At 37.0% G+C, this 24441-nt stretch overlaps 2 protein-coding genes and 1 pseudogene across 13 annotated transcripts in view; 1 reads left to right on the top strand and 2 right to left on the bottom strand.

Annotated features, from left to right (window-relative positions):
* LOC104085624 (probable pre-mRNA-splicing factor ATP-dependent RNA helicase DEAH9) overlaps window positions 1-24441 on the bottom strand; it is a 200141-nt gene that overhangs the window by 15693 nt on the left and 160007 nt on the right. The window contains exons 1-6 of one of the 6 annotated variants that reach the window (XM_070186212.1): window positions 13396-13610; window positions 12944-13098; window positions 7216-7360; window positions 6008-6082; window positions 5364-5453; window positions 4804-4883 (exon numbers count right to left, since the gene is read on the bottom strand). In XM_070186212.1, coding sequence (XP_070042313.1) covers window positions 4804-4883; window positions 5364-5453; window positions 6008-6082; window positions 7216-7360; window positions 12944-13044 — 491 coding nt within the window. In that variant the 5' untranslated portion in view covers window positions 13045-13098; window positions 13396-13610. Of the gene's footprint in view, window positions 1-4803; window positions 4884-5363; window positions 5454-6007; window positions 6083-7215; window positions 7361-12943; window positions 13157-13391; window positions 13611-24441 lie in introns of those variants that run through there. The other 5 variants (XM_070186210.1, XM_070186209.1, XM_070186211.1 and 2 more) reach the window with 5 other exon arrangements.
* On the bottom strand, window positions 14545-18838 carry LOC104085625 (pentatricopeptide repeat-containing protein At5g18390, mitochondrial). Of its 7 annotated transcripts, none has more exons than XM_009589716.4 (5): window positions 18642-18837; window positions 17844-17970; window positions 17360-17424; window positions 15335-16946; window positions 14545-15002 (listed from the first exon to the last, which is right to left on the bottom strand). In XM_009589716.4, exon 4 carries the CDS (start codon window positions 16827-16829, stop codon window positions 15411-15413), a length of 1419 nt encoding a protein of 472 aa, XP_009588011.1. In that variant the 5' UTR covers window positions 16830-16946; window positions 17360-17424; window positions 17844-17970; window positions 18642-18837; the 3' UTR covers window positions 14545-15002; window positions 15335-15410. The 7 variants fall into 7 exon arrangements, with proteins under 7 accessions (XP_009588011.1, XP_033509150.1, XP_033509149.1 ...); XM_033653259.2 differs by having other exon boundaries at window positions 15335-16809; window positions 18642-18834; XM_033653258.2 differs by lacking the exon at window positions 17360-17424 and having other exon boundaries at window positions 15335-16831; window positions 18642-18838.
* LOC104085626 (uncharacterized) lies at window positions 20877-22210 on the top strand (annotated as a pseudogene).

The following is a 24441-nucleotide window of genomic DNA, read 5'->3' as shown; positions in this document are numbered from 1 at the left end:
TTCACCAAAACATTATCAAGCTAAACAAAGAGTTTGGATTAGATTTTCAAGGCTGTGAGAAGGAGGCTCTGCAGCTATTCATGAAGATAGATCACAAGAGGCAAGCAAACAAGGGAGAAGCAGAATTGGTGGTGGCAACAACTCCAAAGACTAAGGGTTTCAAAGAGCTTAAAAGTTTGGATATAGGGAGCAATTTTCAAAGCAATGGCACCAGAAGCAGGGGAGGTTACCTAATCATCAAAGATCAATGAAAGTCAACGTCATATCATGCAACATAAGAGGGCTAAACAGCCCAAGGAAGAGGGAAACGATCAAGAGTTGTATCAAGACCTGGAAAGCTGATGTATACTGCTTTCAAGAATCCAAATTGGAAGGTGATATCACAAGAATTGTTAAAGATCGATGGGCAAACAGATGGGGGAAATTTGCACAGTTGGAAGCCAGCAGAACCAGGGGAGGCATTCTGCTTATGTGGGACAGTAGGATTTGGGATGGTGAAATAAGTAGCTTGGGATCTTACTCTATTTCATGTAAATTCACTGGAAAAACCCGGGATTTCACCTGGCATTTGACTAGTGTTTATGCTCCAAATGATAGAGAAGAAAGAGAAGAGGTTTGGTGGGAAGTTAGCGCAGCTAGGGGATTATTCAATGGCCCGTGGATTGTATGTGGGGACTTTAACACAGTTAGATTTCCTTCCGAAAAAAACAAATGCAATAGATTCACTAGAGCAATGACTGATTTCTCAGAATTCATTGAAGACATGGGTTTAGTGGACTTACAACTGTTAGGAGGTAGATTTACTTGGAGAAAAGGAGATAGACACAACTCAGCAGCCAGACTTGACAGATTTCTGATCTCTAAAGACTGGGATGTGGGTTTTAGAAACATAAAACAGTCAACTCTTCATAGAGTGACTTCAGATCACACCCCATTATTGCTTCAATGTGGAAACTGGGAATCAACGAAATCCTACTTCAAATTTGAAAATTGGTGGTTGAAGACAGTTGGATTCAAAGACATGGTAAAAAATTGGTGGCACTCATTTACTTGTGAAGGAAGGCCAGACTACATCTTGGCTTTCAAGTTGAAAGCCTTGAAAGATAAACTTAGAAATTGGAGCAAAACAATCCAAGGGAACCTGGAGATGCAGAAACTCAACATACTCACTCAATTGTCTGAGCTAGATGAGATTCAAGATCAAAGAGACCTAAATGAGGATGAAATACTTACCAAAGCTACCTTGTCTATGGATTTTGAGGAAATTGCTAGACACGAAGAGGTGGCATGGAGACAGAGGTCCAGGGCAACATGGTTGAAACAAGGGGATAGGAACACAAAGTTCTTTCATCGAACAGCCAATGCACACAGAAGACAAAACAACATTAATCTTCTAGAAATAGAAGGCCAACCTATGAGGAACCCAACTGACATCAAAAGAGAGATTGTCACATACTATCAAAGCTTGTATGCAGAAACAGAAGAATGGAGGCCGCAAGGCAACCTCAGAGTGTGTCCCACAATTACAGCCGAAGAAAACCAAATGTTGAAGAGACCATTTGAAGCTCAAGAGATATGGAATAGTGTCCAAGCATGTGCTGGGGACAAAGCCCCTGGACCTGATGGCTACTCCATGGCTTTCTTCACCCATTGCTGGGAGGTGGTCAGCACAGATGTAATAGCTGATGTACAGAACTTCTATGATAGAGGAATCTTTGAAAAAAGCTTCAATGCAACATATGTAGCTTTGATCCCAAAGAAGAAGGGCGCCAAAGAACTGAAAGATTACAGACTTATTTCACTTATAAGTAGCATCTATAAAATAATTTCAAAACTACTTACTGAGAGACTCAAGAAAGTTGTACACAAATTGGTAGACACTAAACAAATGGCATTCATCAAAGGGAGACAGATAATGGACGCCATTCTCATTGCCAATGAGTGTATAGATGCAAGGATACGAAGTAAGAAACCAGGGATATTATGCAAACTTGACATTCAGAAGGCTTTTGATCATCTGAATTGGAACTTCTTACTTGGTCTCTTAGTGAAGATGGGCTTTGGAGACAGATGGGTCAACTGGATCAAGTTCTGCATAAGTACAGTACGATTTTCAATCCTGGTAAATGGCTCACCAGCTGGCTTCTTTCCATCACAAAGAGGGCTGAGGCAGGGAGATCCTCTCTCCCCCTTCCTTTTCATCATAGCCATGGAAGGACTTAATGACATGTTGAAAACTGCTCAAATCAACAACTGGGTCAAGGGCTTCAACGTTTCTCACAGGGCAACCACCAACCTGGAAATCACACACCTCCAATATGCAGATGACACACTGGTGTTCTGTGATGCTGACGGAGAACAACTGAAGATGCTGAGGGTGATATTCATTCTATTCGAAGCTATTTCTGGGTTGCACATTAACTGGAACAAAAGCCACTTATATCCAGTTAATGAGGTGAATGGACTCCAAGATCCGGCTAACATTCTTGGAGGAAAGATAGGGGAACTACCGACTATATATTTGGGTATGCCTCTAGGAACTAAGAGCAAGTCCAAAGGGATTTGGAACGATGTATTGGAGAAGTGTGAAAAGAAGCTGGTTAACTGGAAAAGTCAATACTTATCCTTGGGAGGAAGACTAATCTTGATTAATAGTGTGCTGGATGCCTTACCTACTTACATGATGTCTCTATTCCCTATTCCTGTCAATGTGGTGAAAAGAATAGATGCAATGAGAAGGAAATTTCTGTGGCAAGGCAACAGCGACAACAACAAAATCCATCTGGTCAAATGGGATGCTCTATCAGTCAGCAAGAAGAAAGGAGGACTAGGAATCAGGAATTTGAGAGTACAGAATCACAGCTTGATGATGAAGTGGTTCTGGAGATATGCTTCCAATGAAAGTTCACTTTGGAAGGAAGTAATCAAAGGGAAATATGGAGTAGAAGGAAACTGGGCAACCAAACATATTATTAGTCCTTATGGAGTAAGCCTGTGGAAATCCATTAGAAACTTATGGCCAAAATTCAGAAGCAAGGCCCAATTCAGAATAGGTAATGGTTTAAAAACTTCTTTCTGGAAAGACAACTGGGGCCAGAAAAGCAGTTCTGACTCAGGACATCCTCATCAGAAGGGGCTTCCAATTATGCTCCAAATGCTATCTATGTGGTGAAGAGGCTGAGACAATCAGCCATCTTTTTTTGCATTGCAGGATTAATATGGAGGATTTTCATTAATCTGAAGGGGATCATGTGAGTAATGCCTAGGGATATAACGGACGTCGTAAGATGCTGGAGTAATTACGGCACCTCAACCAATAACAAAGAAAGATGGAAAATTGTTCCAGCTTGCATTTGGTGGACAGTTTGGTCAGAGAGAAATCAGAGATGCTTTGAAGACAGAAGTAGCACCTTACGGAAATTGAAAATGAAATGTTTAGTTCTTTTCCACTTTTGGTGTAAACAGGAGTATATGGAAGATACAGAATCCATTATTGATGTCCTAGGCTCTCTGTAGTCCGTAGTGCAGTAGGGATTTAAGAACTTCCTATACCATCTACTGTAAATTTGAAAGGTGCAGCAATTATATATACAAAATTTGTTACCTTCTCAAAAAAAAATAAAAAAAATAAGGCATACAATCCAATCTGAAAATCCGAAATATTTACCCGATCCAAACTTTAAAATCCGATCTGATCCAATTTAATTTGGATTGGATTCGGATTGCATTTTATAAAATCCGAAATCCGAATTTACAATCCGAAATGTACTAAATCTGATCCGATCCAACCGATGCACAGCCCTAGGTGCGGGTGTTACACGGGTACGAATCTAGAGGTCGAATCCTTCGAGATGTAAATTCTAAGATTCGGGGATATGGATCCTAGTACGGATACAGGTGGGGGGATCCGGCTAAAAATAATTCAAAAATATAAAAATATCACTAAATTATGAGAAAGTTTATGGAATACTTACGTATAGCTTGTAAAGTGTGGATTTTTTTTAATCTCAAGTTGTAAATAAGCAAAGTATTGATTTCCTAGATAAGATTTTTTTTTTTTGATAAGCAATTAAAGATATTATAAATTTATGACATAATTACAGGTTGTGCAAACCCTCTATTGTGTCTAGCACTCCATCTACATCATGTTCAATTACCAGATTGCACCAAAAAGCTAACAAAAAAATACATCTCTAAAGATAATATATGTTATTTTCTTCAAATTTACCCTATTTTTGGTTCTGATTTCGGGAATCAAATTGTATCTCGTCTCGAATCTTTTCGTCTGTTGTGGTTAAAGTACCCAAAATTGTTTGACCATATCCGATACGGATCCCATACTCACACCCATACTAGTGTCGTGTCGACAAGAGTGCGTCACCTAAACTGCCATGTCGGAGCAACTTATATCAATCTTAATAGCATCCAATTGCATTTATGGAACCTTAACTTGGCTACATCATTTGTAGCTCCTTATCGTTAGAAGAACAACCAATAGTCTAAACAACAAAACACTTATATCATTGCACGTCAAGTCTCAACTTTTACAATCTTATACTGATCAAGTCCAAGAGCCCGACAACACATGCATTATAAAAAGATATATCAATATATAAGTCAACTAATAAAGGTGCAAGAATGTAATAAGTTGACCGGCTAAAAAGAGAAAAGTGGGTGCACAATTCTGAAGCTCTCAACAAGCCAAAAGCAAATGAAAGCTCCCAACTTCTGCACATTGTCTTTAAATCACACATATAGTAACCAACCAAAGGAGACACAATGCATAAAAAGCATAAACAGTACCTATACTTGCTCAATAGAGGATCATCCATCATTTCCCTCAGCAAAACTCCATCGGTAAGAAATTTGACCCTAGTTAATTCCTGTTGTACAAGAACACCTCCCATTACTATTCCATGTCAACATATTTTATCCTCAAAAAAACTATTCAAGGTCAACATAATCACAAAGCAATACCAAAATAAACTTAAGTCATTTCCTTGAAAAGAAGGGGAGCCTTGGCGTAACTGGTAAAGTTGCTGCCATATGACCAGGAGGTCACGGGTTCAAGCCGTGAAAACAGCCTCTTGCAGGAATGCAGGGTAAGGCTGCGTACAATAGACCCTTGTGGTCCGGCCCTTCCCCCGACCCCGCACATAGCGGGAGCTTTAGTGCACCGGGCTGCCCTTTCATTTCCTTGAAAAAACATTATAAGACCTAACACCTTGAAATATGCAATCCCAACAGCTGTCAAGATATATCTGTTCTTTTTGGAACTTAGGAACTCTAAAAATACCCATGATAAAGCAAAAGATCATTCCTTTATCCCAGTAAAACGGTAAGTATAAAGAAAGAGCTCCCACCTCATTTGTGATATCTTCAAATCGAATAGTATAACCAACTTCTTCACCAAGTTTAACATCCATTTCTTCGGCAACTCTTGAAGCAACTGCCTGCACTTTAAAAGATTGAGACTTGAAAGAAGTTTTTCAAATTAATTGAACCATAGACATTATGGTCCAAAAGATTATGAGCAGGATGTCTGCGTTGATTTTCAATACCATATGTTTGGGCCAACAAGTGGTGTTATATTTACCAGAAGTTCACACCACTAAGCTGAACTGCGACACTTAAGACTGAATCCAACAGAAACAAGCATAGTCATCTTCATTCTTCACAGTTTCACAAAACAAGTTAAATGTTATGGGAAGTAGTTAGTATCCTGTTGACTAAGTAAAATCCATTCCACACTCTTTTAAGCGCAAGAAGACTAACCAAAATTAGGGCACCATGTCAACACTTTTCACTTTCTTAACCAAGAAACTAAAGTTATTACACAACAGATAACGTTAACTGTAAATAGCCAAGTATCCGGACGACTCTCAAAAACAAAGTTACAAGTTCAAATATATCTCTCCCTCACAAAATGATATCAGACATACATATAAGAAGACATAAAAATTCACTCTTTAAAAAGCATATAGAGCTTAGTCACAGAATATCATACCTGGACTGCCAGTCTCCTTGGCTGGGTGCATGCTATCATGCGCCCTCCCTCAGCCCAACCAGCTTCTTTGAGGTACTGCACACATTAAAATGTATCAAATACCATTAAGCTTTTCAAGTTTCAAGAAAAAGGTTCATTTCTCTAAACAAACTAAAATGAAATGTACATTCACATGTCCTAGACAAAGAATAAAGATACTACAACCATGGTGCCACTTGACAGTGATATGTTTAATAGAAAAACTGTTCTTTGGTAAAATTATTTATGATCACTTGCCGAAACTACTGAAGAATTTTACACCAAATAAGAGGAAAACAATTTGCTGCCATTACGAGGTTGTGTCATTTTCCGCTTCGCTCCCATTACATATCTCTTGCTCCTACCAACATATATACATCACTTCCACTCTTTGCAACTTAAAATTATTAGTAAGTACCACCTCACATGCTGCATAATTCCCCCTCCCCCCAACCACTATCATGTTCCACCAAATTAATTTTCTTTTTTTTCGAATTTATTTTTAACCAACCATCGGAAATGACATAGGAAATGATCTCCTTAGATACAAATTTCTAATATATACTATTTTTTATGGATAAATTCGCCTACGTGAAAAGGGCTCCACACCTGGATCAATGGAGGAGCCACATACAAGGAAGTTTGTCAGAAAATTAAAAAGGGTAGCCCGTTGCACAAAGCATCCCACATTCACGCAGGGTCCGGGGAAGGGCCGCGCCCCAAATGGTATGACGTAGTCAGCCTTTTCTAATGTAAGCATTAGTGGCTGCTTTCACAACTCGAACCCATGACCTATAGGTCACACGAAAACAACTTTGCCATTGCTCCAAAACTACCATATATATATACGGTAATAAAAAATTGTATGTATATAAGTTTTTGAATCCCCTTGATACAAGTGTAGCTTTTAGTGTAGTGACGAAGATGGCATTTTTTGAATCCCCTTATTAGACTTCATGGCTCTACCACAGTCCCGGATAATGGAGAAGGGTTGATGGTCAAATGCAAAATAGTCTAACTATGATGAATTATATGAATACTGCATAACGGATACTGAGGTATGAGGATTCGACTCCAACAAGATTCAGGGTTGAGACACAATTGATTAATTGAATATTTTTCTAAAGAGAACCTTTTACATCATACCAAATTTAAAAATATCAAATGTATAGAAAACAAAGAAAAACAACCTGAGGAATTTGAGTGGTTTTGCCACTGCCAGTTTCTCCAACAATAATGGTGGTGGCATGAGTCTCCACTAAGTAAAGGATATCAGTTCTGTACTTGTACACAGGTAGCCTCTGCCTTTGCTTCTCTAAACTCCCATACCCAAATCTTGAAATTCCACAAATATTATATTGTGAGAAAGCACGGGAGAAAATATATTATTGATATTAGATGATAAATACAATACAAGAGGTCCCTATTTATAGCTATACACTACAAGGAGATGTTACTCCTCTTCCAATGTGGGACAAGACTACACTATACATATCTATAAACTAACACTCCCCCTCAAGCCGGTGCATACACATCATATGTACCGAGCTTGTTACACATGTAACTAATACGAGAACCAGTAAGAGACTTAGTGAAAATATCTGCTAGTTGATCATTCGACTTTACAAACTTTGTAACAATATCTCCTGAAAGTATTTTTTCTCTGACAAAGTGACAGTCGATCTCAATGTGTTTAGTCCTCTCATGGAACACCGGATTTGACGCAATATGAAGAGCAGCTTGGTTATCACACACTAGTTCCATCTTGCTGATTTCTCCGAACTTTAACTCCTTGAGCAACTGCTTGACCCAAACTAACTCACACGTCGCCATAGCCATGGCCCGATATTCGGCTTCGGCGCTAGATCGAGCAACTACATTCTGTTTCTTGCTCTTCCACGAGACCAAATTACCTCCTACTAGAACACAATATCCAGACGTAGAACGTCTATCAAAAGGTGATCCTGCCCAATCAGCATCTGTGTACCCAACAATCTGCTCGTGGCCTCGATCCTCGAATAGTAATCCTTTGCCTGGAGCTGACTTTATATACCGAAGAATGCGAACAACTGCATCCCAGTGACTATCACATGGAGAATCCATAAACTGACTTACAACACTCACCGGAAAAGAAATGTCAGGTCTAGTCACTGTGAGGTAATTCAATTTGCCAACCAACCTCCTATATCTCGTAGGGTCTCTAAGAGGCTCCCCATGTCCAGGCAGAAGCTTAGCATTCGGATCCATAGGAGAGTCAATAGGTCTGCAACCCATCATTCCAGTCTCCTCAAGAATGTCTAAGGCATACTTCCGCTGTGAAATAACAATACCTGAGCTAGACTGAGCGACCTCAATACCTAGAAAATACTTCAATCTGCCCAGATCCTTAGTCTGGAAGTGCTGAAAGAGATGTTCCTTCAGATTAGTAATACCATCCTGATCATTACCAGTAATAACAATATCATCAACATAAACCACTAGATAAATACACAGATTAGGAGCAGAATGCCGATAAAACACAGAGTGATCAGCCTCACTACGAGTCATGCCGAACTCCTGAATAATTGTGCTGAACTTACCAAACCAAGCTCGAGGGGACTGTTTCAAACCATATAGTGACCTGCGCAATCTGCACACACAACCATTAAACTCCCCTGAGCAACAAAACCAGGTGGTTGCTCCATATAAACTTCTTCCTCAAGATCACCGTGGAGAAAAGCATTCTTAATGTCTAACTGATAAAGAGGCCAATGACGTACAGCAGCCATGGACAAAAAGAGACGAATAGATGCTACTTTAGCCACGGGAGAGAAAGTATCACTATAATCAAGCCCAAAAATCTGAGTATATCCTTTTGCAACAAGACGAGCCTTAAGCCGATCAATCTGGCCATCCAGGCCGACTTTGACTGCATAAACCCAACGACAACCAACAGTAGACTTACCTGCAGGAAGAGTAACAAGCTCCCAAGTGTCACTCGCATGTAAAGCAGACATCTCGTCAATCATAGCATGTCGCCATCCTGGATGAGATAGTGCCTCACCTGTAGACTTAGGGATAGAAACAGTGGACAAAGAAGATATAAAAGCATAATGTGGTGACGACAGACGATGATAACTTAAACCGACATAGTGGGGATTAGGATTAAGTGTGGATCGTACACCTTTGCGGAGTGCAATTGGTTGACTAAGAGGAGACAAGTCCGCAGTAGGTGCAGAATCTGATGCGGGGCGTGAATCACCTGGGCCTGATGCTGGATGTGGACGACGATGATAAGTAAAGAATGGTGGAGCTGCAGAAGATTGAACTGGATAATGTGGAGGAACTGGAACTATAGGTGGTGGAGCTACAACCGGAATTGTAGGTGGTGGAACTGGAGCTATAGGTGGTAGAGCTACAACTGGAGCTATAGGTGGTGGAGCTGGAGTGACTGAATCTCCAAAAGATGAAACTGGTAGTACCTCAGAAATATCTAAGTGATGACCTGAACCTGTGAAGTATGATTGGGTTTCAAAGAAGGTAACATCAGCGGACATAAGGTACCGCTGGAGGTCAGGAGAGTAGCATCGATACCCCTTTTGTGTTCTCGAGAAACCTAGAAATACGCACTTAAGAGCACGAGGAGCTAACTTATCTGTTCCTGGAGTAAGGTTATGGACAAAACAAGTGCTTCCAAAGATACGGGGTGGAAGAGAGAACAAAGGTAAGTGGGAAAACAAGACAGAGAATGGAACTTGGTTCTGGATAGCTGAAGATGGCATACGATTAATAAGATAGCAAGATGTAAGAACGGCATCCCCCAAAAACGCAACGGAGCATGAGATTGTGTGAGTAGGGTACGAGCAGTTTCAATAAGATGTCTATTTTTTCTTTCAGCTACCCCATTTTGTTGAGATGTGTACGGACAAGATGTTTGATGAATAATCCCATGAGATTTCATAAACTGCTGAAATGGGGAAGACAAATACTCTCGGGCATTATCACTACGAAATGTGCGAATAGAAACCCCAAATTGATTTTGAATTTCAGCGTGGAAGGTCTGGAAAATAGAAAACAGCTCAGATCGATTTTTTATCAAAAATATCCAAGTGCACCTGGAATAATCATCAATGAAACTAACAAAGTAGCGGAATCCTAAGGTGGAACTGACCCGACTAGGACCCCAAATATCTGAATGGACTAAAGTAAAAGGTGACTCTGCTCTATTATCAAGACGTCGAGGAAAATGGGAGCGGGTATGCTTACCAAGCTGACATGACTCACACTCTAGAGCTGACAAGTGAGATAAACCAGATACCATTTTCTGAAGTTTTGACAAACTGGGATGTCCCAACCGTTTATGTAATAAATCTGGTGAATCAGTAACAGGACAAGTTGTAGAAGGAAGACAAGATGTGAGTCCATGTGATTTAGCAAGGATAAGGTAATAAAGTCTGTTTGATTCACGCCCGGTATCAATGATCCGCCCCGTACTGCGTTCCTGTATAAAAACATGGTTATCAAGAAATAAAACAGCGCATTTAAGTGATTTGGCTAAGCGACTAACAGCTATGAGATTAAAAGGACTATTGGAAACATAAAGGACTGAATCTAAAGGTAAGGAAGGAAGTGGGCTTGCTTGACCTATTACAGTTGCCATGGTTTGAGACCCATTGGCCATTGTGACTTTTGGAATAGATTGAGAATACGAAATAGTAGTGAAAAGAGATTTGTTACCAGAAATATGATCTGATGCACCTGAATCAATGACCCAAAACTCAGAGGATGAAGATTGGGAGAAACAAGTCACGCTATTACCTGTTTGAACAACAGAAGCTATCTCAAACGATGTCTGCTTACATGCTTTATACTGAAGGAACTCAATATACTCTGCTAAAGAAACCATCCGACTATTCAAAGCATCGGTCCCCATGTCGCTACAATTTGTAGTAGTAGCTGAAGAAATAGCTTGAAAAACACTGTTTACAGCAGGAAAACAGAACACTGTTCTGCGCCGGAACACTGTTCACGCCGGAAACACTGTAGCTCGCCGGAAAATTCCAAAGTTGTCGGAATTTGTTGTAACCAGGATGGATAGACTCGGAATTCCTTTGTGAGCAAGCTGTCCTGAAGAAATATTTTCAAAAAAATGGCCAGAAAAGTCACTGTTCACGCCGGAAAAATATAAAAATGGCCGGAATTTGATTTGAATTAGATGGGTAGGCTCGGAATTTTGAGGAGAACACACTGTCCTGAAGAAGCTTCGCGAAAAAATGGCCGGAAAGTGGCCGGAACCCTTGCCGGAAAAGTTATTTCCGGCGCGTCGAGGAGCGTGGCGGCTTTTCTGTCGGATAAAATTTCAAGGGGTTGGTAGTCGGAGGGTGATCTACCTGATGGTGGTGTTGGTTTTAGCACAACACCGACAGAAAGTGACTTTCACTTAGACAAGCCTTAGGTCACCGGAAAAATTACACGATGACTAAGTTCTTTCTTCCCGGTTAACGCTGGAATGACGCACAGCGATCTTTTCTCACTAATGCTCTGATACCATGTGAGAAAGCACGGGAGAAAATATATTATTGATATTAGATGATAAATACAATACAAGAGGTCCCTATTTATAGCTATACACTACAAGGAGATATTACTCCTCTTCCAATGTGGGACAAGACTACACTATACATATCTATAAACTAACATATATAAATAACACAACATAGAAATTGAGGTGTTAACATAAATACTAGGGCTGTCAATCTTGGCCCCAGCCCAAATGACCCGCCCAACCCGTCCAAGGTTGGGCTGGTCATGGACCCACCCATTTATTGATCTCAGCTCATCTTGACCCAACCCATCTCAACCCATTTAAAGTTGGGCTGATTTTTAGCCCAAATTGATCCATGAGTACTTTACCAAAATATCTTAGAAATAATTTTTTTTTGTTTGATATGTTATATATGACCATAACAAAAGAAAAAAAAATCTTATTTAGTAATTATACAATTCATAAAAAAAAATAACACATATTAAGTAAGGAAATTTTACCTCTTGTAGCAAAGGTATACACCCTATTTATTATAAACCAAAATTATTTTAAAATATTATTTTCTATAGTTACCTTTTATATTTTATAGCAAAATAAGTATTTTATAGTATATACTACCATTGAGTCATGAAATACGCTATTTATGTTTTTCCTCTCTCTTAGACGGCTGGACATACCTATTTTTAAGGAATTGTCGTTAATGTATTCATGAATACATGGCGCGAATACATGTGAATACATGCGCGTACAGCTGGACTGCCCTGATTTTAGGTATTTTTTGCTGCTGTATTCATGAATACATAGCGCGAATACATGTGAATACATGCGCGTACAGCTGGACTGCCATGATTTTGGGCGCATTTTACTGCTGGTGAATACAGTAGCGCGAATACATGTGAATACATGCGCGTACAGCTGGACTGCTCTGATTTTAGGCGCTTTTTACTATTGTATTCAAGAATACATGGCGCGAATACATCTGAATACATGTGCGTACAGCTGGATTGCCCTGATTTTAGGCGCTTTTTGCTGCTGTATTCATGAATAAAGCAGCGCAAATACATGTGAATACACTACCGTAACAACTGAATAGTAGTTATAGGAATTAATTATGTATATGGTAGCTATATAAAGTTAATAGCCACTAAATAATAGTGGTTTCTGAAAATTCCTCATTAAGTAAAGCTCGATAACAGTTGGGCAGGTTGGGCTATGATCCAAATTTTAGCCCATCTTGACCCAACCTATCTTACACCGAGTAACTTTTGGGTGGGTCATTGGATCCGCCCAATTAGTGACTCAACCCGTTTTGACCCGCCCAAAATCGGCCCAACCCGCCCATTTGACACCTCTAATAAATGCATAGGCATAACAAAGAAAGCAGTAAAAGTTACCCAGAGGAAGAAGAGGAAGAAGTAGGATAGAGAAGAACACCACCCTCTTCATCATCTACAAGGCGGGGACGTTCAGTTCCCGGTTTCCAAAATTGAGACATTTTTGTAAGCTGGAGAGACTTTTTGAGGTTCTTTTCTTCCCTGGAAATTTCAAACTAAAGAGGAACAAGAAAGAAGACGAGACGTGAAATGGGAAACCATCACTTCTTCCAACTGAAATTCAAAGTAAAAATTCAAAACTACAAAATAAGAACCAAAATGCAAACTCAAAACAACTGTTAACACCAAAAAATCATAATCAACATAAGGGAGCTGGGATTTTGAAAAGAATTTAAAAAATGGAAACTTTCAACTGAAATTGAGCAATATATATATATATATTTTTTAAAAGGATGGAAATGTTCGTGCTCATAACGACATAGTATCAGTGGATTGTTTATAGAATTACCTACAATCAGAAAGATTTAGAGGGGAATGGCGACTAGGGCTTTGAAGCTGTGAAGTAATTGGAGGTTGAACATGGGTTATATTTGAGCTGACATTACTTCATTCGCCGTCAAAAATGGTGGAGTTTGTACTCGGATCGTCGAGGAGGAAACTGTTAGCCGAAACAAAGGGGAACTTGTGTTACAAATCGAAACTACAAATCGCAATCGTAGAGTGCATTTTATAGATCCCATTAACCGAGTTTGTTTGCTTGCATTTGTTTTTGACTATTATTATGTTTTACACTCATAAGTTTACTTTAAAAAGCAAACTCCCCTCTCAACTTTAAATAATAGACGTTCTCCCCCTAATATGTCAAGTACCTTACATTATCAACCTTTATCTTTCTTTTACTTCTTTAAAATCATCTTATATGTAATCTTTTTAAATTTATGTAACAAACTTACCTAGTGAAAAAATAAATAGTATTATTTTTTATTGGAATAAATGAACAAAACAAAAAATTAATTTTATTAATAACAATTAAATATTACTTACACAAGTAACAGTGAAAACTTTATAAACATATTTTATATAGTACGAAAAATAGCTAATAAGATAGAGGTGAATTTTATAACAAATTCCTAAAAATAATGGTGGCATGAGTCTCCACTTAGTGAAGAATATCAGTTCCGTACTTGCACACAGGTTGCCTCTGCCTTTGCTTCTCTAAACTCCCATACCAAAATCTTGAAATTCCACAAATAATTATTTAAATAACGGGGTAATTTCACAGATAAATTAAGAGAAAAGAGAAAAGACGATAAATTAAGTAGAGACAACAGTGAGACACAATAACTTACATGTAAATCTTAATTTTGATTGATAAACTACGAAAACAAATCTTAGAAAAATCAACTAATACGTTTGAAAGATATCATAAACAGATATGTGAAGTGAACTGGTAATTTTACCTAGTCACAGTTTTTTTGTTCATCATTCACTACCAAAAAATGGCATATTTTTACTGCCACAGCTGTAGAAAATCGATGGAAACTTCCGATAACAAAAGGCCCGTGTGATCTATCGCGGCTATGGGTTCTTCTGAACACAGACTTATACCATGTATATGTGTTTAAAAAATCACTAAATAAGTACAAATAAAAGGTTTCGAATCCAGTAAATTAGATGCAATGTGGTAGAAATTCTGAGTCTGAACCTATAAAATTCAAATCCTGGATCCGCTTCTGAATGATACATTAGAAGCTAGTGTTGCTAAAAGGATACAAGAACAACTCACTCAGAGAAAGAATCAAGTTATTCCCACAGAAAACTCAGCATCTAAAGACAACCCCTCACAAGCTTAATGTAGCTTGAATAATTTAAGGACTATCAACAAAAGCATTTCTGGTGATTTTTCACCAGTAGTTTACAATTGCCTTTTATAAGTTGGAACCAACAGAAAACAAACTATTGCCTTTGTAATGATCTTCACACCGTTAAAGGCTCTTTCGTGATTTCGTTCCAAATTACTCAAAATCGTGGCTAGAGACGTTCAAATAGGTGCTCTACAAGGCAAAACGCCACAAATGAGCTGAGGTTGGTTGAACAATGTGGCACCTCAACTGTACACCTGAATACAAGAGAGAAAGCAAACCGTTAGATCCATTTTCTGCAATAATATCTATGCAATTCTAATGTCGACAAAGATAATTTGGAATCCCTAATAACAAGTTCAATCCAGGCGAGAAAGAGAAAGGGAGAAACTTGCACGGAAATATCAGTTTCGAGTGTTGGCATATACAAATGAATGACAAGAATGTGCATGCTAATGAAGATAAAACAACTTTAAACAAGTGAAAAGGTTGTCTATGTATGCAAACAAAGTTTCCAGATATTATAAGTTATGAATGTCCTGATTTAGAGAAAGCAAGTAAAGAAAAAATAGATCTACAGAAATAGAACCTTTTCAACTTTAAGAATGTAATCTTCCTCAAGTGCAGTGATACAGAGAACACTTTAGCTAGAGCCACACATTGATTCAGATGCCTTTAATGGATATCTCCAACTGCTCGATCCTTTTGGCTAGATCATGCTTCCCACAATTCTTCAATCCATCTGTGACCATGTCAAAGCTTCGTGACATAGGCAACAGATTTAACTCGGTCATTTCTACTAAATAGTTAGCAGCCTCTACAAATCTACCTCCACGAGTGCACATCTTTATCAACATAGTATAAAGTGGGCGATTCGGTGGATGCCCCTTCAGCTTCATCTCACTGAAAAAGCTAAATGCATCATCAAACTGTCCTCTGCGGAAGAAAGCTTTTAGAATTGGAGCATATAAACTAGGAAATGGCCGTTGTCCATCTTCAATTGACCGATGAAGAATCTGAAATGCCTCATCTATCCTCCCTACTTTTGATGCTGCAGTTATCACAATCTTATAAGTCTCAATATCAGGACAAATCCCCAATCTACAAACATCATTGAAAAGGTCAATGCAAAAATCAATCTCCCCGGTTTTACATATAGCTTCTGCCAACGAATTGAAAGTTCCAACATCTGGAACGAACCCCTCCTTTGTCATTTTCCTCACCAGCCCTTTAGCTGATTCAAGATAGCCAGCATTAAGCAACCCATCAATTAGAAGGTCCCTCCCGCGTACCGGAGGATTGAATCCCTTTCGACTCATTTCCTCCAAAAACTCTTGTGCCTCTCTCATCTTCCCTGCCGAACACCAGCCATTTACAAGAATGGAATATGTCTTCTTATCCGGAACAGTATCTTTTCGTATCATCCTCCGAATCAATGCATAGGCCCCTTGGAAATTCTTGACCTCGCAAAGAGCAAAAAGCAAAGCATTGTATACTTCGGTGGTATGAGGACAATTGAAGTTCTTGAGCCGGTTGAAGAGCTCGACAGCCTGATCAATGAGACCACGCTTACCATAGTGTTCAATAATAAATGAAACGATGGAGGGTGAGATAGGGATATTCTGGGCTTTCATCTGCTGGACTACTTTCCACATTGTCTCCCAGTGGGCAGTTCGGGCAAGGGTTTTAAGAAGCTCTTCAAACTCGACGGTCGTTGGGTCATACTGAGGGTGTTGAGTCCGAGCCCAATTAAAGAAGCGAAATGATTCAATACCATGTTGGCAACAACTTCGAAGGATACGGTAAACCAGTTCTGAGTTAACAATACTAGAAATATGCATCTTGTTGAGGGTCCGCTCCATGTAAATATCTCGCCGAACAATGTTAGATATATGATGAATTGTCGCAAAGTAGTCATCATTAGGTACACTTCTGCTGCAACTACCTTTGCCCCCGAAAGGATTGCTATCCGGGTCGACGGAAGGTGTTATAGTTTTAAGACACCTAAAAGTGCTGGTGCTGTTGGTTAATATAGCTGAATATGAAGTCCTTTGAAGAAAGATTCTGGCAAACATTGAAAGCATTCCTGAGTAGCAAATTGGTTCAAATCCGCTTGAGGTAAACTAACTCAATTATTTGGAATTCCAGCTGCATTAACTAGGGAAAAGAGTATAGAATGCAGCCATATCGAGGGTCGAGTCCTACAATGTTTGAAAAATGAGTGTCCATGGAAATTCAGCAAAATTTTCACTCCTACTTTTTAATGCTAAATGGTTATCTCCGGAGGCAAAAAAATTCAGTTACCAGAGGTATTTCTGATTATCTCAGAGATATAATAACCAAGTTCTCAGGCACAGTGAATTGCCTTAAGGGCCAGTTAGAACGGACTTGGTTCAAATGGTTAGAAATTGTAATCACATGGTTGAAAATTAGACCAAATGATCTGAAATTGATGTACAAGACACAAACAAGCGTATTTTTGCTAAACAAGCATCATAAAACAATCATGAAAAATATTTTATTATTAAGCTCCACATCTTCAACCCTGTTTCGTTAGCTACTCATACAAGAATGATGCAATAGTTATACAATGAGGCAAGTGAAGAGTGCATACACCAGCTCTACGCTTCAAAAATAGGCATTTGCCTCAGTTGTGTCTCTCATTCGTCTTTTCTGCACCTAAGAAGGCAAGTAATGAGGTTTAGCGTTATCCTTTTTCCAGAAAATGAGGAAACATGTTTTTTTGAGCCTGTCATAATTCTCACACTTAATAATAAAATTACAAACATTGTCACCTCACAAATTGCTTAGGATCTTATTACGACTGCATGGCATTTTACACCATAAAAATTCCCTATTCTGTGTTTCAAGTGTTATGTTACTTGGGCACTTGAAGATTTACATACTAGAGAGTAGGCAGAACTTACAGTTAATAATCTGAACAAAATTCTTTGAAAGCCATATCTTTTTACACCGAAACTAACCATTTAGTTAAGCAATGTAACTTTCATTCTGTTCACCAAATTACATTGTCTGAATCAACGAATAGTTGACGAAAGCTTTTTGATCAAGTCATATCAAGATAAATCGAATAGTACCTTAGAGGACCGACAACACTTGCCAATCTGATATTAATTAAAATAACCAGTCGGTGCATTAACATGGAGAATGATCCAACTTATATGGAGAGCTGTTAGCTTACGTGTTTCCAAGCATTCGCCATTCCTAAGAAAAGAGATACACAGAATACCATCAACGATAAGCATTCTCTAATCTCGACCCTGTTACTCTTCACAATTGACACTCATGACTTTAGTCCAATTTTATACAGGTTTCTTTCCTAAAATCATGCTTTGGTTTTATAAGCATATTAGCTCATTCAATTCAAATATCCTAAGGAGACACTACTTCAAACCACAATCTCAAAATATAGACAAAAAATCCTTGCCAAGATGCCAAAAATTACAAAAAAAACAAATAAAGTTGAAAACTTTCATTCAAATCAAGTGACCATTTCAGATAAACTTAACATTAAGCACCAATAAATCACCAAGAAAAAAAAAACAAATAAAGATGAAAACTTTTATCCAACTCAAGTGACCATTTCAGACAAACTTAACATTAAACACCAAAAATGACCAAGAAATTACAAAAGAAAAACAAATAAAGTTGAAAACTTTATATCCAACTCAAGTGACCATTTCAGATAAACTAAACATTAAACGCCAAAAATCACGACGAAATTACCCAAAAGAAAAAAGGCCGAAATCTTTAATCCAAGTCAACTGACCATTTCAAAAAACATAAACTCAACCACCAAAACTAATACAGCTCTATTTAGCACAATAAGTAGAGGAAATTAAGAGTAACAAAAGGATTAAGTGTAGAGATGCTACCTCCTCCCTCCAGCCGTTGATTAATTCTGTGCCAATTATGCTTCTTATGCAATAAGTCCGAAACTTTTGAGTCAAATTCCCAAATTTACAAACCTTCAGCAAATAGAAGTACATAAAATAGAGAAAACTTTGAGAATTGTAGAAAAGTTATGTTTTTGTGTGTGAGCGTGAAAATGGAGCATTTGCACAAATGGCCTTTTATGAGGCCATAATTTAAATTTTGTCTCCGTTAGTTCGTCTAAAGTTGGCCGCATTTAAATATTTATTCAATGGAAAAAGGTTAAATTTACTCCCTACTTAACGTCCTTTATATTATCCCGCAAAATTTATTTATACTCGTTCGGTCAAATTTATTCTTAAAATTAGCAAACTTTTACAAATTATTGATAACCCTAAAAGGCAACACAATATCTTCTAAAACAATTACCCACAATCTATAAAGGTATAAGATTGAGGGTAATTTGTAAAGAGTGATATCAGAAAAGGTTATACGATGCAAATTTTTCTATATTTTGATTAGATTAAACAAGTGTCCATCTAGACCAAGACTGACCTACTATTCATTTGAAGTTTGAATCGAGTTTCGCAGGTGAAGTACACAAATAACCTTCAAAATAGGTAGTCTTGAATTTGTATCTCCGTTTTCCCCATGGTAAAGTTTTAAGATTAGCAAGTGTTGATTCTCTCACTTTTCTCCCGAATCAATACTTTTAACTTTTGATCTTGAAGTTCTGCACAGATAAGCAGGGACCAAAAGTTAAAGACCACCTCAAAAATATTATATTTTTGCAATTTTTTGATGTCGTCGATCCAGACTTTTGTTGAGGTCTTGAGGAGTTGGGAGTCGGATCGAGCCGGTTAAAACTAATTAAAGATTGGATGAACTCGATTGTTGTTCGCGATCTTTGATTAGTGGTGTTACTGCCAGATTGTGTGCACCTCGATTAATTTTATAAAATACTTGTTATCTCTCACCAACACAAATCAAATATCAACTCTCGATATGTGTTGGGAATCAATTGAAAACCATCAAAATACCTTATGGAAATATAATATTATCATTAGAGTTATCTTCGACGAGCTTTCATATTTTGACAATAGAAACATTGGCCTACTATTGATGGTCTAGTCAAAATATAGTTGAATTTACTATAAATTGGAGTAACTAGATTTAAAGAATTAACACCTAATTATATTGATCCATAATATTCATTTGACCACAATTTTCGACTTAAGACCCAAATACTAGTTGCAACGGATATAGAATAGAAACTTTTAAATTTATTAAGTTCTGATCCCATCTTCTTTGGAAAATCCTTCTTCTTCCGTCTTCTAGTCTTCTTTTAAAAGGAGGAGGAATGCCCCAACCACGATGTATGCACATAGAAATCCTCCCTCCATACCATGACCTCGCTATATATAGATATAGGAGCCTTACAAGACTTAGACGACTTCGAAAAGATTCCCTGCCTTAGGAGCTATATCAAATGAGACAGGAATGAAAGCTAGGCCGAGAGGGGGAGAGAGTGGAATACTAGGGGAGAATCCTAGGACGTCAAGAAAGTTAGACGAATGGTGCCTATACCTGAAAGCACATAAGCTCGCATTCCAAGACTTTGAATGCAAACTAAAGCGAAAGCTAATGGAATGCCGAAGGACCTGACACATTAAACTAAAGGATAGGCGTATGAAGGAGTAGAGTTAGTTAAAGCTGCACGGAATTTATTGCCTCCACATCTCCTTAAGGTAGAGTAGAGCTTATTCGTGAGGATGATTCGTAGTTCTCATAAGAAAAGAGATTACTTATGCAATTACCCTTTAAGACTCAATTACATCGAGCAATATAATCGAACCAGGAAATTACATCGCATCTTTTCTAGAGGTAAAGACGATTGCTCTCATTTGGAGATGTGCGGGGGTAATAATTATTCAATATTGCTCAAATATTATCTGGACTTAATCCGATAGAATTTGTGTCTACAAATACAAGTTTTAGCCATTTAATGTAAATTAAGTAATTTACACATAGAAAATAGCACAGTATACAAAGTACCAGAGATGATATAGTATTATTCAAAGTGCAGAAACAAAGATTAACAAATTTAAAGAGTTGGCAGCTAAGTTTGGGGAAATTTATCGTGTGGAGTTTCACTCTTTTTTTTTAAAGTTTGGTAAGCCAAATCTTTTTAAAGTATCTATAAATAGGAGAGAAATACATATTGTTTGATCATTCACAAATTAAATATTAACAAAATTTTATAAGTTAATTCGTCCAAATGGCACTTAAGGCAAATGTTCTTATTCTTTCTCTGGTTCTTCTGATAATATCATCAGAAGTTATTGCTAAGGATATGGTTGATTCTTCAATGCCATTGCTTGAACGTAAGTTTTCTTATTACTTTTTTTAACTGTAGTTTTATTAACTACTAATTACAACTTTGAGATGACAAATTAAATTGTCTATTATTTAGCGAAAAGGATGAAAAAAGTTATTTACCATACGAAATTTCATAATTTTACCCTCCATTATACTTCAGGATCATTTTATTATATCCTTGTCGTTAGTATAGGCGGATTCATGATTTAAATTTAATGGTTTTAACTTTTAATTGTTGGCATTGAACTCATTGGACTGTTAAAATTATGGGTTCAAATCTAGTACTTGTTAAGATTTTAGTAGGCTTTTATATATAGATTCCTACTCTATGTCGAAAGTTATGGGTTCAGTTGAACTCGTAGCCGAAAAGACAATATCCTTCTTTGGACGTTAGTAAATTGTCTCGTAGTTACCCTTGATTCTAACAGAGCTTTAACCTGAAGTACTAATATATGGTAATTTTAAACTACCGTAAATAGTATATGGGTAAATATAGACCTTTTTTCTTGAAGTATCTTGACATGTGGAACTCACATAGTCTATACTAGATCTCTTTAAAAGTGAAGAGCAAATATGAGATAATTTACTAGCGACAAGGGTATGAATAACCTCAAAATATAACGAAGGGTAAAACTAAGATATTCTCTATCGTAGATGGCCAATTTTTATTCTAACTTTCCTCTTGTTTAAATAGAGAAGAAAAAGGCCGCTTGTATTTTGTATTTTCTAAATTTAATTTTTGTACATATTTTATTTTCCATTATCTAATAGAGTACTATACATGATTTTTGGTGCAGCAAATGACGATAAAAAAAAACAAATGGGATGAATGAGCCAACACTCCAAAAGATAGGCGGAAAAGTTGGAATGTTTTTCGATTTCATGTGTGTAGCTTGCCCTTGCCCAAGTAAAAATGGTAATGACGGCAACAATAATGACGATAACAATAACAATAACGATAGTAGTAATATCTGTCAAGCCATTTGTTGTTAGTAATAAAAGGGTAAATAATATCGAACGATCATCTTCTTTCGATCTATTATCCAATATTATATCGTTTGTGTAATAATATGAGATTGATTGAATAAAGGAAAACTTTAGATGATCGTTATGTTACTTTCCACTTTGTTTGTAGTAGTACACGAGTTGTTAAAATAAAAAAGAAATAATACGAGTTGCAGTGTTTATTCAATTCTTATGTGTGTAGTATTGTACGTAGGAGGCAAGATCATGGGCTTTTTTTACTTGTTATATATAATGTAAGCTATGAATTTGAATAAATGAAAGGCTTTCGAGCCTCATTCTGTTGGGAAAAAATACGCACAAATAATATACACGATAAGATAGCAGTGAAATAATAATCAAGTCAAACTTCCCTAATCTATCTGAACCAAGAGAAGAGAAACAAACTCAAACACAAATATATCCGAACAGCAAGCAGTGGCGAAACCAAGAAATTCAATAAGGATGTTCAAAATTATTCAATAAGGGTGTTCAAATTTGAACACCCTTTGCCAGTGGACTATGCAAGGGTGTTCAAAGTCTATTTTTAATCAATAACAAGTAATATTTAACTTTATACATAGTATAATTTTTCGGCGAAGGACGGTCAGTTGACCGCAAGTATAACTACCGATAAATAAATCGGCAAGGCAAAAATAACACTTATTAAATGAATGAAAGCTAACACAGATTTAGACTAACTTATAAAAATCAAGCATTATATTATAAGGTTGAGAGAGAGAGAGAGAGAGCGCACTAACCTAATCGGCTGGCGTTTAATTAAGATTGGTTTTGGCACTTTCTTCCCATTAATTAGAGCATTTTGAGAATGCAATTAGAAACTAGAAACATATAGATTCTAGAGAAATATTAGTTCAATATATGTTATTTTAATTTGGTTCAAATTCCCTTTGAATGTTTACTTTCAAATCTTCGTGGGGATTACATAATCATATCGAAAATCTAAGATTCAAATCTGAAAAACAAAAATGTGTAGTTTTAGAACGCAGTTTGTTTTGTGTAAACATATCAAAATATATATCTTTTGATAACCAAAACAATCAAAAAAAAAAAACTACACTAAGTTACATGTTTGCCAAAAGGTATATTTTTCAAATTAAAGATAACCACATACAATTTCTCTCCCCAAAATATCTTTAAAGCATTGTTCTAAACCTAGTTTTACAAAAGCTAAACTAAAACATATTCCATACACTAGTTCAAAGTTATAGTAGGAAACCTTAATTGTTTAGAATTTAGTTTATGTCATGACTCAGTTTAACCTATAGGTCGTGATGACGCCCAACACTACAGCCAGGCAAGCCAACAAATTAATTAAACATATATCAATTATCTTCAAAATAATTTTCTGAGAAATTTTATTATTTTACTAGCAATATTAAAGAAATTAGAAAAGATACCGATTAACTTAAATCCAAGAAAATAATATAAATTCTAAATTCTACCAAAGTGTGTGCCAATACCTGGTGTCACAAGTGTATGGGCATATATTAGATTATACAAAACTCTAAATATTATCTGAAATAAAATAGACATAATGTAAATACAAGAAGAGACACTGGTAGCTAGAGAACGGCTTAGAAAGGCAGCTCACCACTACGCTCCTGGATAGCGTGGGTGTAAGATGATAGATCCTCCACTAGTACTTGCCTCAGGTCCTGCACAAAAAGTACAACAAGTGTAGTATGAGTATGTAAATAACGTGTACCCAGTAAGTATCAAGCCTAATCTCGAAGTGGTAGAGACGAGATGACCGACTTTGACACTCACTATGGGTCAATAATGATATTTGAAATAAAACTAGAATATCTAAATCAGCATGATTCACAGAATTAACAATAATTTATTTAACCGGCCGAAATAATTAAATTCCTTCAAATGCAACAATTCTCAATATATTAATTAAATTCCTTCAATTCCAATAAATTTTTAATTTATCAATTAGTCTCATTTACAGAAATAACAATAATTCCTTAACAAGCAGGGATAATAATTCTTTAAATTTCAAAGATTTTTAATTTATCAATTAGCTTCACAACCTGCAATAAACCATCAAAGAATCGTGTAATTATTATTATTAGGCACGATTACTGTCAAGGTCGTACGGCTCGATCCAGAGTGTCGTGTACACTGCCGAGGGACGTGCGGCATGATCCATAGATGCATCTATCCTGCCGAGGCGTTCAGCCCGCTCCACAAGAAAGGAGAACATTTTCTTATGTACCTCCGAAAAGAGAGTATATTTATTATAAGATAAATTTAGGAGGAAGAACAATTTCTCTTAACAATTAATTAATTTAAACAGAAAATCAGGAATGTGAGATTTCCATCCTTTAATATTTTTATCTAACAATTCACTATATATATATATATATATATATATATATATATATATATATA

The sequence above is a fragment of the Nicotiana tomentosiformis genome, chromosome 9 (genome assembly GCF_000390325.3).
Source record: "Nicotiana tomentosiformis chromosome 9, ASM39032v3, whole genome shotgun sequence".
In the NCBI taxonomy this organism is placed as follows: domain Eukaryota; kingdom Viridiplantae; phylum Streptophyta; class Magnoliopsida; order Solanales; family Solanaceae; genus Nicotiana; species Nicotiana tomentosiformis.
This window is presented reverse-complemented; position numbering and strand designations above follow the sequence as displayed.